Source organism: Lepidothrix coronata, unplaced genomic scaffold (genome assembly GCF_001604755.1).
Source record: "Lepidothrix coronata isolate B3197 unplaced genomic scaffold, Lepidothrix_coronata-1.0 Scaffold146, whole genome shotgun sequence".
Classification (NCBI taxonomy): domain Eukaryota; kingdom Metazoa; phylum Chordata; class Aves; order Passeriformes; family Pipridae; genus Lepidothrix; species Lepidothrix coronata.
Genome location: NW_016690326.1, coordinates 1,908,677 through 1,926,418, shown reverse-complemented (window position 1 = coordinate 1,926,418; position 17,742 = coordinate 1,908,677). Strand labels below are relative to the sequence as shown.

The 17,742-nt window shown below is 62.0% G+C and overlaps 3 protein-coding genes across 4 annotated transcripts in view; all 3 read right to left on the bottom strand.

The window, feature by feature from the left end:
- Positions 1-8,809, bottom strand: part of PDLIM7 (PDZ and LIM domain 7) — an 18,959-nt gene extending 10,150 nt beyond the window's left edge. The window contains exons 1-9 of one of the 2 annotated variants that reach the window (XM_017828182.1): positions 8,720-8,809; positions 7,378-7,484; positions 3,844-3,995; positions 3,519-3,549; positions 1,939-1,955; positions 1,189-1,343; positions 803-839; positions 169-207; positions 19-64 (exon numbers count right to left, since the gene is read on the bottom strand). In XM_017828182.1, coding sequence (XP_017683671.1) covers positions 19-64; positions 169-207; positions 803-839; positions 1,189-1,343; positions 1,939-1,955; positions 3,519-3,549; positions 3,844-3,995; positions 7,378-7,482 — 582 coding nt within the window. In that variant the 5' untranslated portion in view covers positions 7,483-7,484; positions 8,720-8,809. The remainder of the gene's footprint in view (positions 1-18; positions 65-168; positions 208-802; positions 840-1,188; positions 1,344-1,938; positions 1,956-3,518; positions 3,550-3,843; positions 3,996-7,377; positions 7,485-8,719) is intronic. The other variant, XM_017828181.1, reaches the window with a different exon arrangement.
- A 206-nt stretch (positions 8,810-9,015) lies between these two features.
- DOK3 (docking protein 3) lies at positions 9,016-11,971 on the bottom strand. Its single transcript, XM_017828187.1, has 5 exons — positions 11,915-11,971; positions 10,295-10,588; positions 10,072-10,165; positions 9,814-9,986; positions 9,016-9,732 (listed from the first exon to the last, which is right to left on the bottom strand). Exons 1-5 carry the CDS (start codon positions 11,969-11,971, stop codon positions 9,016-9,018), a joined length of 1,335 nt encoding a protein of 444 aa, XP_017683676.1.
- Positions 11,607-17,697, bottom strand: DDX41 (DEAD-box helicase 41). The gene is made up of 17 exons (XM_017828186.1): positions 17,604-17,697; positions 17,420-17,518; positions 17,170-17,329; positions 17,014-17,088; positions 16,651-16,711; positions 15,867-16,003; positions 15,644-15,716; positions 15,325-15,478; positions 15,100-15,236; positions 14,759-14,921; positions 14,552-14,683; positions 14,303-14,374; positions 13,974-14,070; positions 13,508-13,657; positions 13,301-13,372; positions 13,025-13,135; positions 11,607-12,823 (listed from the first exon to the last, which is right to left on the bottom strand). The coding sequence occupies exons 1-17, from the start codon at positions 17,625-17,627 to the stop codon at positions 12,687-12,689; spliced, it is 1,854 nt and encodes a 617-aa protein (XP_017683675.1). The 5' UTR covers positions 17,628-17,697; the 3' UTR covers positions 11,607-12,686.
- Between the last annotated feature and the right edge of the window lie 45 nt (positions 17,698-17,742).

Below are 17,742 nucleotides of genomic sequence, written 5' to 3'. Positions count from 1 at the left end.
CATCCGCAGCTTCCCAGGATCACACCCGGGGCTTCTGGGGGGCTCCAGCGGCTGAGGGGGCTGCCTGTGAGTGACAGAGGGCAGGAGCTCAGCCAACACAAAGCACAGACCCTGCTTCAGCACAGGATAATGCTCCCAAAGGTGCCTTCGTCAGACTCTCGCACTCACCACTGCTCCACTGTGCCCCAGCCGGACCCATGGGCATCCCTGTGGTATTGAAAAAAACGGCAGCACAACACTCAGGATTTGACCAGGGCTCAGCCCATCCCTCACAAATGCACTCCAGCACAAGGAGAAGTTGGCAACACTCACCTAGCTCTGCCCAGCTGTCCCACACCAGGCTCAGGGCACACTGTGCCCCAGGTCCAGGCAATGCCTGGAACCTCAGAGCACCCCAAGCAATGTGTTGTTAGTGCCACCAGCCTTCTCCAGATACCATTTGCTTAAATAGCAATGGCAGAGTTTGGTCTCCCCAGCTTGGTGCCAGCAGTGCCAAGCGGGTCCTACCCGGCACAGGACATCCCATCTGGCCAGTGGGTGTCCGGGCAGGACCCTCCCAAGGTGACACTCAGAGCAGTGGCTGAGCACTGGCAGTGCCCATGGTGGGCTGAGCACAGGGCAGGTTCTGCGCTCCACCAACAGCTCATCTCTGGGAAGGGGAGAGGATGGAGGAGGAGGAAAGAAGAAACAGCAACAGGGCAAAGAGCATCCCCAGAGTGACTGCAAGCTGTGAGGATGAAGCAGCCACGTGGGCTGAGCATCTTGTGGCTCCTGCTACCACCCCTGCACATGTTCCCCTTACCTGGGCTTTTTAACAAGCTCATCCTCACCATCCTCCACTGAATGCAACAGGAGAGAAAGGTGGAGTCAGTCTGCGGCAACTGAGGCCCAGAGACAAAAGAAATGGAAAAGGAACAGGAAAGGGAAAACACCCTCTCCTCCAGCCACCCACCTGCCCCATTGCACAGCCCTGCCCAGCCATGGGGCAGAGCACAGCCCCAGACCAGCGGCACCACCACGAGCCCACGTACAGCCCCGGGCAGCTCCCACTGGCTCAGCTGGCCCACAGGGGCCACATGGGGCCAAAACCAACACTCAAGTGCCACAATGCACCATAGCCTTTTTCCAGCTCCAGTTGTCCTGGCAAAGCTGGGCAGCCAGCCAGTGCCAGGCCACGTGGAAACTCACTGCTGTCTGCGCCCACCAGCCGGGCCAGTTTGCGGAAGGAGCGGGACTGGGAGGTCCAGCTGTGGGGCTGTGAGTCGTCAATGTCCTCTAACATCCGCAGCTTCACAGGGTCGCACACGGGGCTGCTGGGGGGCTCCAGCAGCTGAGGGGGCTGCCTGTGAGTGACAGTCATCTGTCAAATCTGACAGATCTCATGGCATCATTTCCCTGGGGCTGCCCCACACCTTCCCTGGCAAAGAACCACAGCACACCAGTACTCAAGACACCACATGTGTCCTTACTCCCCACCCCTCTACTCCTCTCCAGTAAAGACCTGGCCCACGAAGGACCGACTTTGGACTGATAGTGTGATACTGGCCCCAAGGGCCAGAAGGAGAAAGGACAGAGCAAGAATAAGACATGTTCAAAAAACCACCACTGGGAGAGCTGCACCAGAGCCTAGTGGCTGCCCATGGCATGCCACCTGCCCCTGGGCAGGGTGCCTAGCACAGCCCATCAGCCCTTGTCCGGTCGAGCCACATCTTGGGGAGCAGGGAAGGGACTATGCACAAGGACACTCCAGCAGCTGGCAGAGACAGGCAGCACTTGCCCTTCAGGTTGGGGACAGCTTGCTGCCAGAAGTGACCCACCCACACAGGCAGAGCAGCACGTGCTGCCCGTCCCCAGGCTGGCCCTGCCCCGGAGAACAGGGCAATAGCAGGGAAGAGGCATGTGGGGAAGATAGAGAGAGCAGGCAAAAGGCTTACTGACTTGTCAAGGCTCAGCACCTGTAGGGAGAGGGAAAGAGAAAGGGAGGAGAGAAAGAAAGAAAAAGGAAGGTGAAATTAGATCTGCAGCATCCAAGAAGTTTCCAGAGCTCACCTATGGCCTACATTAGTCCCTCTACCCCTGAGACTCACACCCGGCTCGCCCAGGGCTCTGAGCACACCGGGATGGACTAGACTGTGCTCCCTCAAGCCCCAGAACAGGCCTGGGTGCCACATCCCACCCCATTGCCCAGTTCCAGGGCACCACAGCAGCTCTCTCAGGAGGGACCAGGAGCTGCCAGACACAGGCAGCTGAGCAGAGCTGGGTGATGATGGTGCTGTGCAGGGCTGGAGGGCTTCACTCTGCTCACCCTATCCCACCAGCCAGGGGACCAGCAGGACATCCCCAGGCAGCCACCATTTCCCTGCTGCTGCAGATGCCAGCCAGTGTCCTGCTACAGCTGCTGTGTCATGCCTTGCAGGACTCTCCGCAGGCTGACACATCCCTGAGCTAGGGATTGGCACAAGTGTGGCTGTGTGTCCCTGTGTGCAACAGTCCTGTTGTGCCACCTCAGCACCAGCCACCGGGGACCCCAGCACAGGCACTCTCACCCACTCCCACCCACGGTGTCTGGCATGCAAGGCACAGCAGGGCCGGGCAGCGGGCTCCCCCCAGTCCTCAGGGAGCAGGATGGACAGCAACATACCCATTGTGCTGGGGGGTGCAGGCGGGCGCCAGGGGCGCGTACGTCACAGGTTTCGTCACCAGCCCGGGCTGTGGGTTCGGAGGCGAGCCGGCCCCAAAGGGCCGAGCTGTTTTGTTGAGGGCGGTGCTAGGAGCGAAGTTATATTTCAGGGGTTCAGAGCAGGGGAGTGAGTCCTGAGCGAGACAAAACACACAGACACGGGCTCACACATCAAGCAGCATGCAAAAGGCAGCCCTGGGCCAGGCAGCGCAGCAGGCAGCCAGGTAGGAAAGCTGGACAGCACGTGCACCTTGGACACTGGGCTCTGCCAGGCTGGCACCTCTCTCCACAGAGCAGCCAGCCCAGTGACAGCAGGTCACAAATCCAGCCTGAGGGTCGTTGGAGGATTAGTAGGTGCCCCGGACACTTGCTGCTGCCCATGGCAGGGCGGTGCACATGCACACACACCCATCGCAACCGTCCTGTGGCACAAAGCTGAACCCATGTAGGTGGCTTCCATCCAGGAGCCACTGGTCACCAGCCTCAGCCCTGCCTCCCTATGCCAGGGCACTCCCCACCACCAGCAAACACTGTGCTGCACGTGCCCAGTCTCCTCCCCTGCACTGGCCCCTCTGCACCCCTGCCCACACCTGGCACCAGCAGGGGCACAGTCTGGGCCAAGCTGCCTCCTGAGCAGACCCTGTTCCCTCTGATCCTCCACGGTGCCAGAGGTCAGAGCTGCTCCTCCAGTGGGGTTATCTAGATCTCCAAACACACCCCAGTCCCCTAAAAGCCTGTGAGCCCCAGGAGCAAAATCTATTTATCCATCTACACTCAGAGAGTCCCTTTCCCTGAGACAAGGCTGAGCTGCCACTGCAGCACCATGAGCGACACGTACCTTCTGCGGCTTCCCCAGCTGGTTCTGGGCTCTGTAAGAGAGGAGACAGATGGGCAGGTGCTGGAACTGGCCCAGGCACTGCTGGGACACTGGTACCCCAGGGATGCAACAACCACCCAAGGGGAGCCATGGCCCGCTGGCACTGCCCTGTGGCTCACAGCCAGGCTAAGCCTCATCTGGCCAAGCTGAGCCCTCAGATCCAGCCAGAGGCTGCCCAGCTCTGAGCAAAGAGCAGTGATGCCAGGATATGGAGATGCTGGGAGATGGCCCTGGCTATGCTTTGGCCACACCAAGACCCCATGTTTGCAGGACCCATGATTCCTACCTGCTCAGGGTGAGGCAGAGCCTGTCCCCACACGCACGGATCCTGTTCTGGGCCTCAATGTGTGTCATGGCACTGGTGCTCTCCCCGTCGATGTATAGCACCCAGTCGCCCACTCCCACACCAGCCTGAGCCGCCTTCCCACCTGGAGTCAGCTGCAAGACAGACAGAATCAGGGAGAGCTGGAACAGCCAAGTGCTGGCTCGGGAGCAGAGGGATGTCCTTGTCCTCATGAAGGCAAGGGGTCTGTTGGGGCTCAGGCTCCCAGCCCAGCACAGGATACCCACACAGGCCTGACCCAGGGGGAGGTGGGAACACCCAGCTCACTCCTCATTTCCCAGTGCATGAGCCCAGAGCAGCTTCTTCCCCTCAGCAGCAGCAGCAGAGGGCAAAGCAGTACCCCAGAGTGCTGCCCAGTCCCTGCCTTCTGGCACGGCTGGGGACCTTGCCAGCACCCCGGGGCCTCATCCCCATGACGCCAAACACGGAGGCGGTGCTGGCTCAGCCTCGGCAGGAAGCCTGGCCACCCCTCAGAGCCATCCCTGTGGTCCCGGGGCAGGAAGGGAGCACAGTGAGTCAGGGCCCTTTGGGCAGCCCACATCTCACTGCAAACCACAGGCATGTCCAGCCCCTCGCCTGGGGCGAGGGGGGGTCAGGGGAGGCACCCCTTGGGCACTCCCCCCAGCCGCCCGCGCTCCATGCTCCCGTCCTGTTCCCAGCAGGCACAGACATTACCTCATTCCCACAGAGGAGCAGGAGCCCTCCCAAGGCAGGGAGACACCCGCCCCCACCCACGCTGCTCCCCCAGACATCGTCGCGCCGGGACAGCCGAGAGCACGGCCACGGGTTCTCCTTCCCGGCCACAGTGCCAGGGATGTGCCTTGCCCCCGCTGTGGCTCCATTGCACGGCTCTACGTCAGCCCCATCAGCCCCGTGCTGGGAAGTGGAGCCTGTGCTGCCCTCCCCTCCCACCAGGGATGCACAGCCAGAGGCGAGCAGGGCCCAGAGCACCGCACACAGCTCCCAGGCACTGACAGACAGACAGACGTGGGCAGGATGCAGCCATTCCTGCTCCTCCAGCATGGAAGAACTCGAGGCGCTTGGACCCAGACCAAGTATTTCCTCAAGTCCTGTTCGACGTGAACATAAAAGGAGCGAGCCAGATTCCCAGCACTGTCAGAGGGCTGAAAAATCCCTGCCGCTGAGTCCTGGCCCCTCCTTGCCCGTGCGCAGAGCCTGGCTCACCCCAGAGCCACATTCCACTTCCCTACACCAATACTGGCACTCCATGTGAGGCCGAACTCCATAGCCGGGTTGGATGTGGCTTGGCTCCGCCTGCATCCTGCTGCCACCCCTCAGCCCAGTGCCTGCTCCTCCTGCCCAGCACGGGAGGGTGCCCTCGGCAGCAGTGGTGCCGGCTGGCCATGCTGCTGCAAGCCCCGGCTTGCTGCCCTGGAGGGCTGGGGAAGGCACAGGGCGGCTGTGTGGGTTTGCAGGCAGGAGCAGGAGCTGGGAAATGTTTTCACACGGCCAGTCAGGAAGGGGAGAGCACGTCAGGCTGCGTCACACAGCCTCACCCAGCCCGGTCAGCACTTTCCGTCCCCCTCCATGCTGGCACACCAGGAAACCCCTGTGGCAGGTGCCAGCTCAGCTGGAAGCTGTGGCAGTGCCAGTCCTCCCGCTTCCCACCCAGGCCTGCTAACCTAAACCCAAGATTTCCTTCCTCCCTTCTCTGCCCAGCCAGTCCTTTGTTCCCTGCACCTCTGTCACTCCACCCAGAGAGATGCCCATCTGCCACCCTTTCCAGGGACCCCCAGGACAGAGCATCGCCCAGCATGGTGGGGAAAGGCTGGAAGGTGCATCCCCCAGCACCATCCTGCCAGCAGAACCAAGGGTCTCCCCTCTTCCCCAACTGGCAGAGGCTGGGATGCATCACACAGCACCCAGCTCCCCAGATGGCAGCCCTTGCCCTGGCTCTGCCGCAGGGACCGCAGCGTACAGTCTGCCCAGGTGTCAGTACCCCAGCAGAGCCCCTTGCCACGGGAGATCCACGTGCAGGGGGTCATAGTGGCACTTCTTTTGTGTGTGGCCAGTGAGCTGCAGCAGCCTGACAGCTCACCCAGTAGTGTTACAGTGAGGGACACAGCCAAGAGCCAGAGCACACGCCAGTGCTGCTTTCCCCCTGTGGTCCCTGGCCCCACAGAGCAGGACCCCACTGCAGCCCTCAAAGCCGAGGCAGGACGCTTCCTTACATCCCGTTCTAGCAGGGCAAGCTCATGGGAAGCAGTGGCCAAGGGCAGCAGTGTGCTCTGGGCAGGAGCTCTGGGGCTGGGAATGTCTCTGGAGTGCAGAGCAGTGCAAGGCTCACCCCTCCCCTCAGACAGAGCACATCGCCCTGCCACAAAGCCTGCTCTTAACAGAGAACCCCCCCAAAGCTGGCTACATCCCCTCACTGCTCCTGACAGCAGCGCTGCCCGAGCCCCACCAAGTGCTGCTTCATAAGGCCCCTGCCCTGGGCTTTGGGAGGCTCCTCCATCCGACCAGACCCTTTGTTAAGCGCTGGCTCGCAGCCAAGAGAAACATTTTTTAGAGAATAAACTCGCTGAGTCTTTCTCTGCGTGCTCAGCAGAGATCAGTGGGCCCTGGGGCGGCGGTGCTGGTGACTCCAGCTTCACATGGTGCCCTCAGGGCCCGTCCTCCCTGCCTGGGTGCTGCAGAGATCTGTGTCCTCTGGGACAGGCATGCAGTGCTGAGCTCGTGCCGGGGACAGGGCCCCACGCAGCGTCCGGTGCCATGAGCAAAGCTGTCCTTCGAGAAGCAGCCTCCGTGCCAGCTGCCCAAGCGCCAGAGGCACAGGCATTGCAGTCACATTCCAAGGCTTATAAGGCAATTGTGTGGCCAGAGCCATGGCCAGCATCCGCCCGGGGACAGACCTGGCCTGGCTGAGCATTGCACCGGGCACAGCTCAAACCAGAGGCCTCAGCCACAACCAGCTGCGGCACAACGGCTCTCCCAGGAGAAAAGGGATGGTTTTGTGGAGGGAATCATGTCCCTGTGCAGGCAGCAGTGCAAGCTTCCTCCTCTCCCTGCCCATTTCAGGGATGAGCTCAGGCATGGAGTTAGGAGCTGTGCAGTGGAAGGGAGGGCAGAAGGGCACTGGCTGAGTCCTGGGATGCTGATCCCAGCGTTAGGGTGCCAATCAGGAAGGCAGTCCCACATCTCAGAGAGCAGATCCCTTCCCCCTGTGGTGGGCACGCTCCGGAAGGGGCCTCCCCTACCCCCTCTGCAGAGGCTGTGCAGCATTTCACGTCTCTGCTGCAGTTCTCTGCCCGGAACACCCCTGTGCCAGGCTGCAGCTGATAAGGCACCAAAGAGGCTACATGGAGGCAGGCAGGGCAGGATGCAGCACTCCTGGGGCCCCAACTCATCCGCATCCCCTGTAGGACTCTGACTCAGCCACCTGGACACTGCCGTCACAGCCTCCCTCCCACAGAGGCAGGAAGAAGGATGGGTGTCACCAGCCTTGGCTTCTCTTACCCTGGAGATGGAGAGTGGCATGCTGAAATCCTTCCCTCCCTGCAGCCTGAAGCCCCAGGGTGCCGGCCCATTCAGCATCACTTTGTAGGACTCCATGTCGCCCATCTCTGCAAGGGAAGAGGGTGTGATCCTGGCGTTAGGATACATGGGAACAATGCAGGGAGAGTAGCCGAGGAGGGGGCCCAGCACTTGGCAGGGCAGGATAGAAGGAGGCAGGTCACATTTCCAGCTGTAACTCCACCCTGACCATCCTACACTGTGGTTAGAGACGCACCCCAAATCCATCAGCATCTCCTCCAGCAACGTCAGAGCTGAGGGGCCCAGGCTAACACTGACTAGTGCCAAGAGAGCCAGACACAGCCCTGCTGCCACCCACAGTGGAGTGTCTGTGGGCTTCGCTCTCCTCCCAAACCTGGGATGTGCTCTCCCCTGCCGCACCCCAGCAATTCACACTGCTGAGAGCCAAGGCTGTTTAGACTGCAGAGAAGCAACAGCAGGTATGGAAGGATATGAACCAGAAGCGATTTTGCCGGATGAATTAGCAGCAGCAGCAGCGCAGGAGCTGCGTGATGCCACCCGAGGTGCCTGGCAGAGCAGCCAGGCTGGCACTCCAGCAGCCGGCTGAGCAGATGCTCCCTGGGAGTGAGCCCATCTCCAGGGCTTTGGCGGGAGGGAATCCCAGCGCTCCCCTGCCTGACAGCTGTCAGCCGGCCAAGGCTCCGGGCAGATGGGCCGGCACCAGCTTCTTGCCACCCCTCACCTGGATGGAGCCGCCAGACCCCCGCAAAACGCCTCAGGACCTTCCTGCCGAGGTGGAGCGGGGCCGGCTGCGGGACTCCCCGCGCCCGGCATGGGCCGGCGGGGCGGCTGCAGGGCCGGGGGCCAGCGTGCCCCCGCTCTCCCCAGGCCGGTGCGGGCTATATAAGGCGTGTAAGACGACACCAGCCCGCTCCCCGCTCGGGAGGGCCGGGGGAAGAGCTGCGTGTCAGGCATTCCCGGCGCCCGGCAGCCGCGCAAGCTCCAGCGAGGCGCCGGGACGGGGTGGACACCCCGCACCCCTCCCGGCGGGACCGGGCTCGGCCGGACTGGGGATCCCCAGCGCGCACAGCCTGGGCAGCCCCTCCGACTGCTGGGGAGCCCCCCCTGCCCCGCAGGGGGCCACGCGACCCCTCCCCATCGCACAGCACCACCCCTCCCCGCCGGCTCTGCCCCGCACGGGCCCGACCCCGATCATCCGCCTTCTCCCCGACCCAGGCCCCAGTCCTCCATCTCTTGCGTCCCCATCTCCCCCGCAGTGCACGGAGCCCTCCGCCGTGCCCAGGCGCCCCGCACCCCCACTCACCCGCGGCCGGGGGGGCCCGACGGAGCGGGCGAGGAGCGGCGCCGAACGGATCACACGGACTCGGGACTCGAACCCCGGCACCGCCCCCGCCCGGCCCGGACCCGCCTTATGTAGCACCGGGACGGGGCGGGGCCGGTGGGCGGCTCGGCCAATCAGCGCGCGCGCCTCTGCCCGGCAGGGCGGGCACGGCGACGCCCCCTGGCGGAGAGGCGAGAGCTGCCCCCCCCCCCCCCCCCGCAGCAGCGGCGGAGCCGGGTCCGGGCAGGGCCTTTATTGACCGAACGGCACCGACCGCATCAGGCCCAGTCCCGCGCCCCGGCGCTCTCCCGGCTCAGCAGCCGCACCAGCTTAGCCCGGAGGGTGCTATGAGGCTTGTGCCTGGAGCGCCCCAGCAGTGGCTCCTGCCCCCCGCGCCCCCAGCCCGCGGCCCCGGGGGGCTGTGCCAGGGCAGCCCGGTTGTCATAGAGGGGTCCCCCCTCGCTGCTGTGGCCCTCGGGGGCCTGTCGGCACCCCAGCTCCCACTGCCCTTCCTCCTCCTCTTCCTGTGTCCCGACTGGAAGCGGTTCTGCGGTGAAGATGTTCTCGTAGAGGTGCTCAGGGAGCGGCTTCCCTGCGGCCCAGGGCTCACAAGAGCCCGGCTGCCCTGGCACGAAGAGGGGCTGGTGGCCCCGGGCGATGGAGGCATAGACGATGGGGCACGAGCCCTCTGGCTCTGGTGGGGTGAAGCAGAGGAGGCTGGCAGAGGCATTGGAGGCAGGTTGTGCCCCCGCCAGGGCTGGGCTGGGCTGGGGGTCCTCTGTCCCAGGGCCCCAGGGTTGGGGTTCAAGGCCCTGTGCAGACAGCTGGGGGTCTGGGACACAGAAGATCCTGGGGTCCGGGGTGTCCTTGCCCTGCTGCTGGCAGGCAATGGCAGCAGCCACAGCCCGACAGAGCTCAGGGGCCCGCGGGGTGCTGAAGGTGAAGGTGCCCTCGCCAGAGTCACTGCGGCGACCAGCCTCGAATGAGAAGACAGCCTGCAGGGCCAGAGGGGAGAATGAGGGGCTGGCACCCACCCTGGGGAGCCAGCAGCCCCAAGGAGGGAGCAGGGGACTCACCTGATCCTGGCCAAACTTGCGGAGGAAGGGGTAGGGCCAGGTAAGCAGGGGCTGGAGGGACTGCAGGTCCTTCAGTGTCAGGCTGTGGGGAAGGGCTGATAGCAGGTACTGCCCGTGCAGGCCACAGCGGGTGGACGCATCTGTCTGGACCACCAGCACCAGGTATTCAGTCACTGCAGGAGCAGAACAAGGCAGGGGTCAGCACTGCGGAGCTGAACCGGACCCCACGCCAGCCCTATCCTGCACCCCTGCACGTACAGTCCTGCCAGGAAGAGTAGAGGGAGTTCTCCTCCATGGGGACAGAGGGGCTGAGCTGGGTCCTGGCACTACTCGGCACCATCTCTTTTGCACCCTGAAACAGAGGAATGTGAGCATGGTCTGGACAGCAAGGAGCACAAGCTCCCTGCTGGCCCTGGAGCCCCCCAGTTCACCTGAGCAGGAGCAACATAAGGGCTCCTGCCTCGGCCAGACCCTGCAGTACCTGGAAGGCCAGCTGGCAGAGCTGGGCAATCCACTCATCCCGCTGCTCAGCTGCCAGCACATAGCTCTTCTCCGTGGTGGTGAGGTAGAAGGCGGAGGTGGCTTTGGGGCAGTTCTCTGTGCCTGCTGGGCCCACAGAGACACAGTCTGAGAGGCGGATTACCCGGCGGGCACAGCGCTGCAGAGGCATCTTCTCCGGGGCTGTGCTGTCATCCCGCACGTCGAACTTCTCCATGCGGGCCACACCGGAGGGGCTGGCAGCAAACAGCTGGGCTCGCATCTTCCTCCAGGACCTCTAAGGCACAGGAGGGGCACAGGCAGGGAAAAAATGGGTCAGCAAGGAGCTGCCTGCTGCATCCTGGTAGTGCTGCACTCCATGTGGGGCCAGCAGCGCTTGGAAGGAGCCGTATGGGGCAGGAGGGGTCCCAGCCTGCACCCGCCAGGTGCTGTGGGAGATCTTGGAGAGCTGGGGACAGTACGGACCCCCAAACTGTGAGGCAGGGCAGTCCTAAAGCTGGGTCGAAGGAGGCCTTGCCCCAGGCAGGCTTGGCATGGCTCGCTGGGTGAGTCATGCTCACTCCTGGCTCCCTGAGCACCAGGTCCTGCTCTTTGTTCCCTGCTGCAAGTGCTGGCCTGCCACCGCTGCAGCTGAGCTCGAGCTGTTCTCAGGACAGACCCTGATGCAAATTAAAGCCATTTTGAGCTACTGGGGCTCCTGCTGGCAGCCTCACATCTGCTGAGCAGCCAGCTTCCTCCCAGGGGAGCCTCTGCAGCACCAGCACCTTCCCAGCCTGTCATGGGACAGTGGGGGCGCGTGTCCCCATGCGCTTCAGAAGTGCAGCAGAGCCTCCGCCCTGAAGGAACCAGATGCAGCCAAACACCCAAAATACCCACCGCCCCCAGCCCGCCTGTCTCCTACATGGCAAGGCACTGGCCCCACGTACATGGGGCCAGCTACCTGCTGCGTTTCCAGACCTTGGCTCTCACTTAGCAGGGAGGTCAGAGAGTGACTGCAGCCCCATACATCAACTGAGACGCCCATGGGACCCCGCCATGGCACGGCCAGTGTGACAGCAGGACCTTCTTTGCCAACACGCAACAGTTCCCTGGAGTTGGCCCAACCCCAGGGACTCCCACCATGTCACCTGTACCCTGCCCCAAGGGCTACGGCTCTCAGTGCCCACCCCGAGGGTTCAGGGGAGCAGCCCAAGCCATTAGGGTGTCCCATGGATGCTGCTGGCCCCCGGGCCAGGCAGATGGAGAGCTGGGCACAGGACCACATCCCACGTGCTACCCTGGGGCTCCCACACACACACTGGAACTGTGCTGCAGTAACACGTTTATTGTTCCAACGCGCAGTGACCAAGCGAGAAGAGGGACCCTTTGCAGGGGTGAGCCCAAGTGTGTGCCCGCATGGATGAGTCCCCTCGGCCGCAGGAAGAGGCCCACTCCTGGGCCTGCAGGGCCCAGGGCTCCCCCCCTGGAAGGGGAAGTTCTCCCCAGGGCAGTTCTGAGGGGTCTGACTCCAGTCCCCCCTTCCCAGGCTGCTGAGGACCTGGCCTCAGGGCTGGCATCACCAGATCAGGGCAAACCCTCTACAAGCCCCAAATTCACCCTTTACCTTTCCAAATTTGCAGTGCTGCACATAGAGGATCCCATCCTTCACTGGTCTCTCCATGGCCCCAGTACACCCTGGCCAGCACAAGGACCAGGGACTTGGGCTACCCGCAGCAGAGAAAATGTGACTGCTGCAGCCGAAGGAAGGGCATGAGGCAGACTTCCTTCTCACAGCGACTTCCCCTTTTTGGGGTGTGGGATGGGGGGCAGAGGCTGGGCCACAGGAGGTGTCCGTGTGCCCGCCCTCCCCCTTGCAGGGCAGTGGGGCAGAACGCGGGGGCAGAGCACAGGAAGCAGCTCTGGGAGCGCCCAATGTGAGTGCAGCACGCGCCACCTCACCCCGGCTGCATCCCAGCAAGTCTGGGGATACAGGAACAGCCACCCACTGAGGATGGACAAACCCAGGTAAGGGGGGCAGATATGGAGAAACTGAGGAGCTCTGAAGAGGAGCAATGTAAGACCCTGGTGCTGCCACTGCAGGGGGCTGGCAGGGGCAGCAGGCAGCTGGCCACAGACAAGTTGCCCCACCTGGGGTTCCTCTTGCCCTCAAGCACCGCTACCTGCTTGCCCAACAAGCCGCTGATGATGTAATGGGCTGTTGCAGCACAGCTCCACACATTTCCTCCTGGGGCAGGAGCTTTGTCAGGCTGAGCTGGCAACAGTCCCAGTGGCCAAAAGCATGGAAAAGGGGCCACAGGAGTGCAAGAGATGCCGCTGGGCTGAAAAGAAGCCCAGGTCTGAGGCAGGGGGGATTGTGAGACAGCACATTCCCCAGGCTAGAAGTCCATGGAGCTGTGGGCCAGGTAGTCCTTGCGGCCGATGTTGCTGACTTGCTTGGTCTGCATGGCCTCCAGCTTGGGGCAGTCAGTGATGCGATGGCCCAGGCCACCACAGAAGGCACAGCCTCGCTCACCTGCAATGGGAGGGAGGAGGTTAAGAGGAGCTGTGGCATGCCAGGACACCAGCTCCCCACCCCAGAGCAGAGGGGCTACACCAGTGCCTCCCCAGTGCTGTGGCATCAGGCTGCCTGCATGGCCAGGCAAGAACTGCCTCAGGAGCTTGGGGTCCTGTCTGCAGGCCACGGGGGTCCCTGTGCCAGCCTGGAGTCTCTCACCATTGATGTCCAGCATGGTCTCATCCCCACAGTGCAGCACCTGGAGCACAGGGGGCACCTTCTGCTTTGCCTCCAGGAGCAGGGCCTTCAGGTCCATCAGCACTGACTCATCTGAAGGCAGAGACATAGTCAGGCACAGCCCGAGCAGAGGTGGGAGCACTGCCTAGTGCCGCCATCTCTCCCTCCTCCAGCCACCCTGCTTGCTCAGAACACCCCCCTTGCCACTGCCAAGGTGTCTCCTATAGCCACAGCCCCCATCCCCTGGCTGTTCCTCACCGCAGGCCTTGTTGATGAAGGTGGTGGCAATGCCAGTGTTGCCTGAACGGCCTGTACGCCCAATCCGGTGAACTGTGGGGACAGAGGCAGGATCAGGACCAGGTGAGTGCAGTGAGACCATCCCTGTCCCCAGACCCTGCAGAGACAAGCGCAGAGCCTTGCTGGCTTCTGCAACCCCTCATGGTCTCTGTGGGGCCCAGTGCCCACCATAGTTCTCAATCTCCTCTGGCATGTCGTAGTTGATCACATGCTGGATGGCTGGGAAGTCCAGACCCTTAGAAGCAACATCAGTTGCAACCAGGACATCCTTCTTCCCATCCCGGAAGGCTTCAATGGCTTTTGTCCGTTCTTCCTGATCTGCAAAGGCCCAGCACAGAAGATCAGCAAGGGCAGCACTCCCAGCCCTACCTACTGCAGCAACTACTACGGCCTCAGAGTTCAACTGGGGCTCCCCCAGGAAGCCTTTCCCCAAATAAAGGAGTAGAGGGACCTCTGTGTCCCAAAGAGACCTGCACTGGGTTTACGCCTGCTATGTGCAACAAGGAGTTAATTCCTGACACTGCCACAGCCCTCTCTCACACCATCACCAACACTGGGACCTTCCATGACCACACGCATCCCTGGAGGAGGGGGGTCACACCACAGCCCAGGCCTCCCTGGGACCCTCACTGACCTTTCCCTCCGTGGATGGCCACAGCTTCCACGCCCTTAAGCAGCAGGTACTCGTGGATTGCATCAACATCTGCCTTCTTCTCTGCGAAGATCAGCACCTGCAGCAGCACAGACATCATGAAGAGCCGCCTTTCTGTGGGCTAGCACTGCTGGCACCAGCACAGACCCCTGGAAAGCCCTGCTGAGCAGAGCACAGAGCAGGGCTGGTCCCTGCTTATATGTGGAGCACAGCTCACTCACATGCCCACCCCTCACATGGGGTCTCCCCCTGCCAGCTCGCCCTGTGCCCCAGGGCTGCGGTGTGACCACTGCCTCCAGTTCACTACTCACAGGTGGAGGGGTCTTCTGCAGGCACTCCAGCAGGTACACCATCTTGGCCTCCTCTTTCACATACTCTACCTCCTAGGTACAAGCACAGGGATGGGTCAGGTAGCAGAGGAACTGCCACTGCTTGGTATCCCTTAGCTGATGGGAAAAAGGGCCATGAACCCCAGCTCCCTGGCAGAGGGAGGCATCAAGCACCCTCATGAATGGTGCTGGTCTCCCACACAGGCAGGGGGCAGAACTCAAACACCTCACTTGCACAACGTCCAGGCTGGCAGCACCTGCTCGCCCAACGTTGATAGTGATGGGCTTCACCAGGGCACTCTTGGCAAAGTTCTGGATCTTCTTGGGCATTGTGGCACTGAAGAGGAGGGTTTGCCGCTGGCCCTGCACAGGGAACAAGGATTTAGCACTCCCCCAACCTGGCAGGTGAAGGGATTGAGCAGTTGTGCAGTTCAGCACCTTGAAGTAGGAGAAGATGGTCCGGATGTCCCCCTCGAAGCCCATGTCAATCATCCTGTCAGCCTCATCCAGGGCCAGGTACCGGCAGATGTCCAGGCTCACCATCTTCTTCTGCAGCAGGTCCATCAGGCGCCCAGGGGTTGCCACCATCATGTGCACCCCACTGAGGGATGAGAGGAGGCCACAGTCAGGCAAGAATTCCTGCCCCATGCAGGACACAGAGGGAAGGCAACATCTTCCTGGCACGTCACCTTCTCCCTCGTGCCGTCCTGAAGCTAGGGTGCCACCCCTCAGGCCCCTGACAGAACTCCAGCCCCATGTACTCCCCCAGAAAGTCTTACTGCTTGATGGTCTCCATCTGCTCCTTGACGGACATGCCCCCGATGCAGAGGGCGCAGCGCAGGGGGGGCAGCCCGTCCTCCTGCAGCAGGCGGCAGTAGTACTCCAGGATGCCGTGGGTCTGCCGGGCCAGCTCCCGCTGCAGACACAAAACCAACTCATTCCTACATCTCTGTGCAGGCAGGACTGCCACTCCATGACAATCACAGCTTCCTCCCGGCACTCACCGAGGGACAGATGATGAGTCCGTAGGGCCCCTCCCGCTTGGAGAATGGCAGCCTCTTCTCCTGCTCCAAGCAGAACATGATCACCGGGAGGGTGAACACCAAAGTCTTCCCAGAGCCAGTGAATGCAATGCCAATCATGTCCCTTCCCGAGAGGCTGCCAGGGAAACAGGACTTTAAGCATCACAGAACAGCCCAAACCTCCAGGGCTGAGCAAGGTGATGGGGTGCATCTGTCACCAACAAGAGCCCTCAGTCCACAACACTGGGTGGGCTGTAGGCAGCAAGTGCTCCGCACTCCGGGATGGGGACAGAGCACTCACATCGTGGGGATGCCTTGGATCTGTATGGGTGTTGGCTGCTGGATCCCTTTTTTCTTCAGGCCTCTCAGGATAGCTGTCAAAGAACAAGGGACACTCACACTCATGACCTGAACTCTTCCTCCTCTTCTCCTCCCACCCATGTCCCAGCAGCAGCTCTTCCATCAGTGACAAACACCCCTCAGAGGAAAGCTAGGATCACTGCCAGGCTCCTCTCCCAGCTCACCTGCTGGGAACTTCATCTCCTTGAAGCTCTTGATGGGGGGTGGGATGCCCTCCCCCTCCACCAGGATGTGGTACTTTTTGCGCACGCGGTCGTGCCGCGCCTCCGACATGCCCAGGATGTAGCGAGGAGCTCTCCAGCTATGAAGGGAACAGAGACAGGTCATGGTGCAGAATGAACCCAGGACTCCAGGGCCAGCAGCCCCCATGGAGGAATCCAGGGGAACTGCCTGTCAGGCTCCAATATCGCCCCAGGAATAACAGGGGCTCTGTGATGTGAGTGTGGGAGCAGATCCAAGTTCTGTGTGTTAAACATTCCTCTAAAGTCTCAGTGAGGAGGCCCAAGCTGACAGCTAAGAACAGGCTATGGATAAGGAACGGAACATGCCACAGACACACCTCAATCATCTCTGACACTACTTTAGAAACACTGAGGTTGAAAAAGACCTCTGAGATCCCCAAGTCCAACCTTTGACTGACCACTGTCTTGACAACACTGTCTTGAGCAGCCCTGGCTCCCCAGCCTCTTCCTCTGCCTTAACCTCTCAGACCTGAGAATCCACCTTCAGACCTTTAAGTTTAACAGAAATGTGCTTTATCAAGGCTTACTTATAAAACAACATCCCAGGTGACTCAACAGCCTTTGATCTTACAAAGGCACGAAGCCACTGGGGCAGGAGAAAAGCCAGCGGCTGAAGAGCAGCACTGAGACTGTGCAGCTTCTGGTTCTCCACAGTCACAAGGAAGTGATGTTTTGGGAGAGACAACCCCTGTCCTGTGAGACTTACCTGGTTTTGATGGGGTCGTCGTAGGTGATGCCCTTGGCCATTTCCTTCACTGACATCAGAGCTGCAGGAACAGAGGTGAGGAGTCAGTGCAAACTCTCCAGATCAACAGTAACCTCACACAGAGGACAAACAGCCTGGCAGATCATGTTTGGAGACAGAGCAGGGCAGCAGCAGACCCTGACAGCCCCCCGGGTACAGAACACCAAGTGCTGAAGTGCCCAGGCTCCTCCCACAGCCACGTCTGTGCCAGGAAAGGGGGCCTGTTGTGACCTCCAGTCGCATCTGTGGGTATGAACATTCCCAAGGCAGGGAACAGCCCTGGCAGCTCTGGAGGCAGGTGTGACACACAGAGGTCCCACTCACCTCGGCCCTCAGCCACGCTCTCCAGGATCTTCTCTTCCTCCTTCAGCTGCTTCTCCTTGGCCGACTCCTTCCGAGCTGGTGGGAGTCAGGGAACAGTGAGGGGCTTTCATTGCCCCCTGGAGCTCCCCCAGTGACCCCTGCCAGCTCCTCCCTTACCTTCCGCCTTCTCTTTGAGGTGCTGGTGCTGGTCCAGCAGGCTGATGTTGGACTGTGGCCCCAGCGGGATGTCATCCTCGTCCCCGCGCTGCTCGCTGCCGCTATCCCGTTGCTCCTCCTCCGACACCACCTTCCGCCGCATCTGCAGCAGCTTCTGCAACTGGAAGGACGCGGGTCGATGCGGAGTGAGCGGCCCCACGCCGGGAGGGGCGCTCAGAGCCCTCCCCGCGCAGCCCCGTTACCCCATTACCATCTGCTGCTTGCGCTGCTTGACGGGCACGTAGGGCACGTAGTCCTCATCATCCTCTCCGGACAGGTCGGACGTGTCCGCCGGCTCCTCGCGCTGCCTCTGTGGGGAGAGGCGCGGTGAGGGGGGCCCGGAATGGCCCCGGGAGCGCGAGGCGGGCGGTACCAGGGGCCAGGCCCTCTCCCACCTTCCGCTCCGCCGCAGCCTCCATGGCGCCTTCCCGGAACCGATCGCGGAAGTGACGTCAACACCGCGGCGCTGTCGCCTAGCAACGCGGGGGAACGCGCCACAGCGCGGGAGACGCGACCCGGCCCGACGGGGCCCCG

Coding starts and splice junctions, on each gene's coding strand:
- DDX41 (XM_017828186.1), bottom strand. CDS start 17,627: ATGGAGGCTGCGGCGGAGCGGAAG. Junction 15,479..15,643: donor ATCCAAGGCATCCCCACGAT/GTGAGTGCTCTG, acceptor TTTCCCTGGCAG/CCTCTCGGGAAGGGACATGA. Junction 13,373..13,507: donor AGAGGAGATTGAGAACTATG/GTGGGCACTGGG, acceptor CTGTCCCCACAG/TTCACCGGATTGGGCGTACA.
- DOK3 (XM_017828187.1), bottom strand. CDS start 11,971: ATGGAGAGACCAGTGAAGGATGGGATCCTCTATGTGCAGCACTGCAAA. Junction 9,987..10,071: donor CTACTCTTCCTGGCAGGACT/GTACGTGCAGGG, acceptor CTGCTCCTGCAG/TGACTGAATACCTGGTGCTG. Junction 9,733..9,813: donor GCAAGTTTGGCCAGGATCAG/GTGAGTCCCCTG, acceptor CTGGCCCTGCAG/GCTGTCTTCTCATTCGAGGC.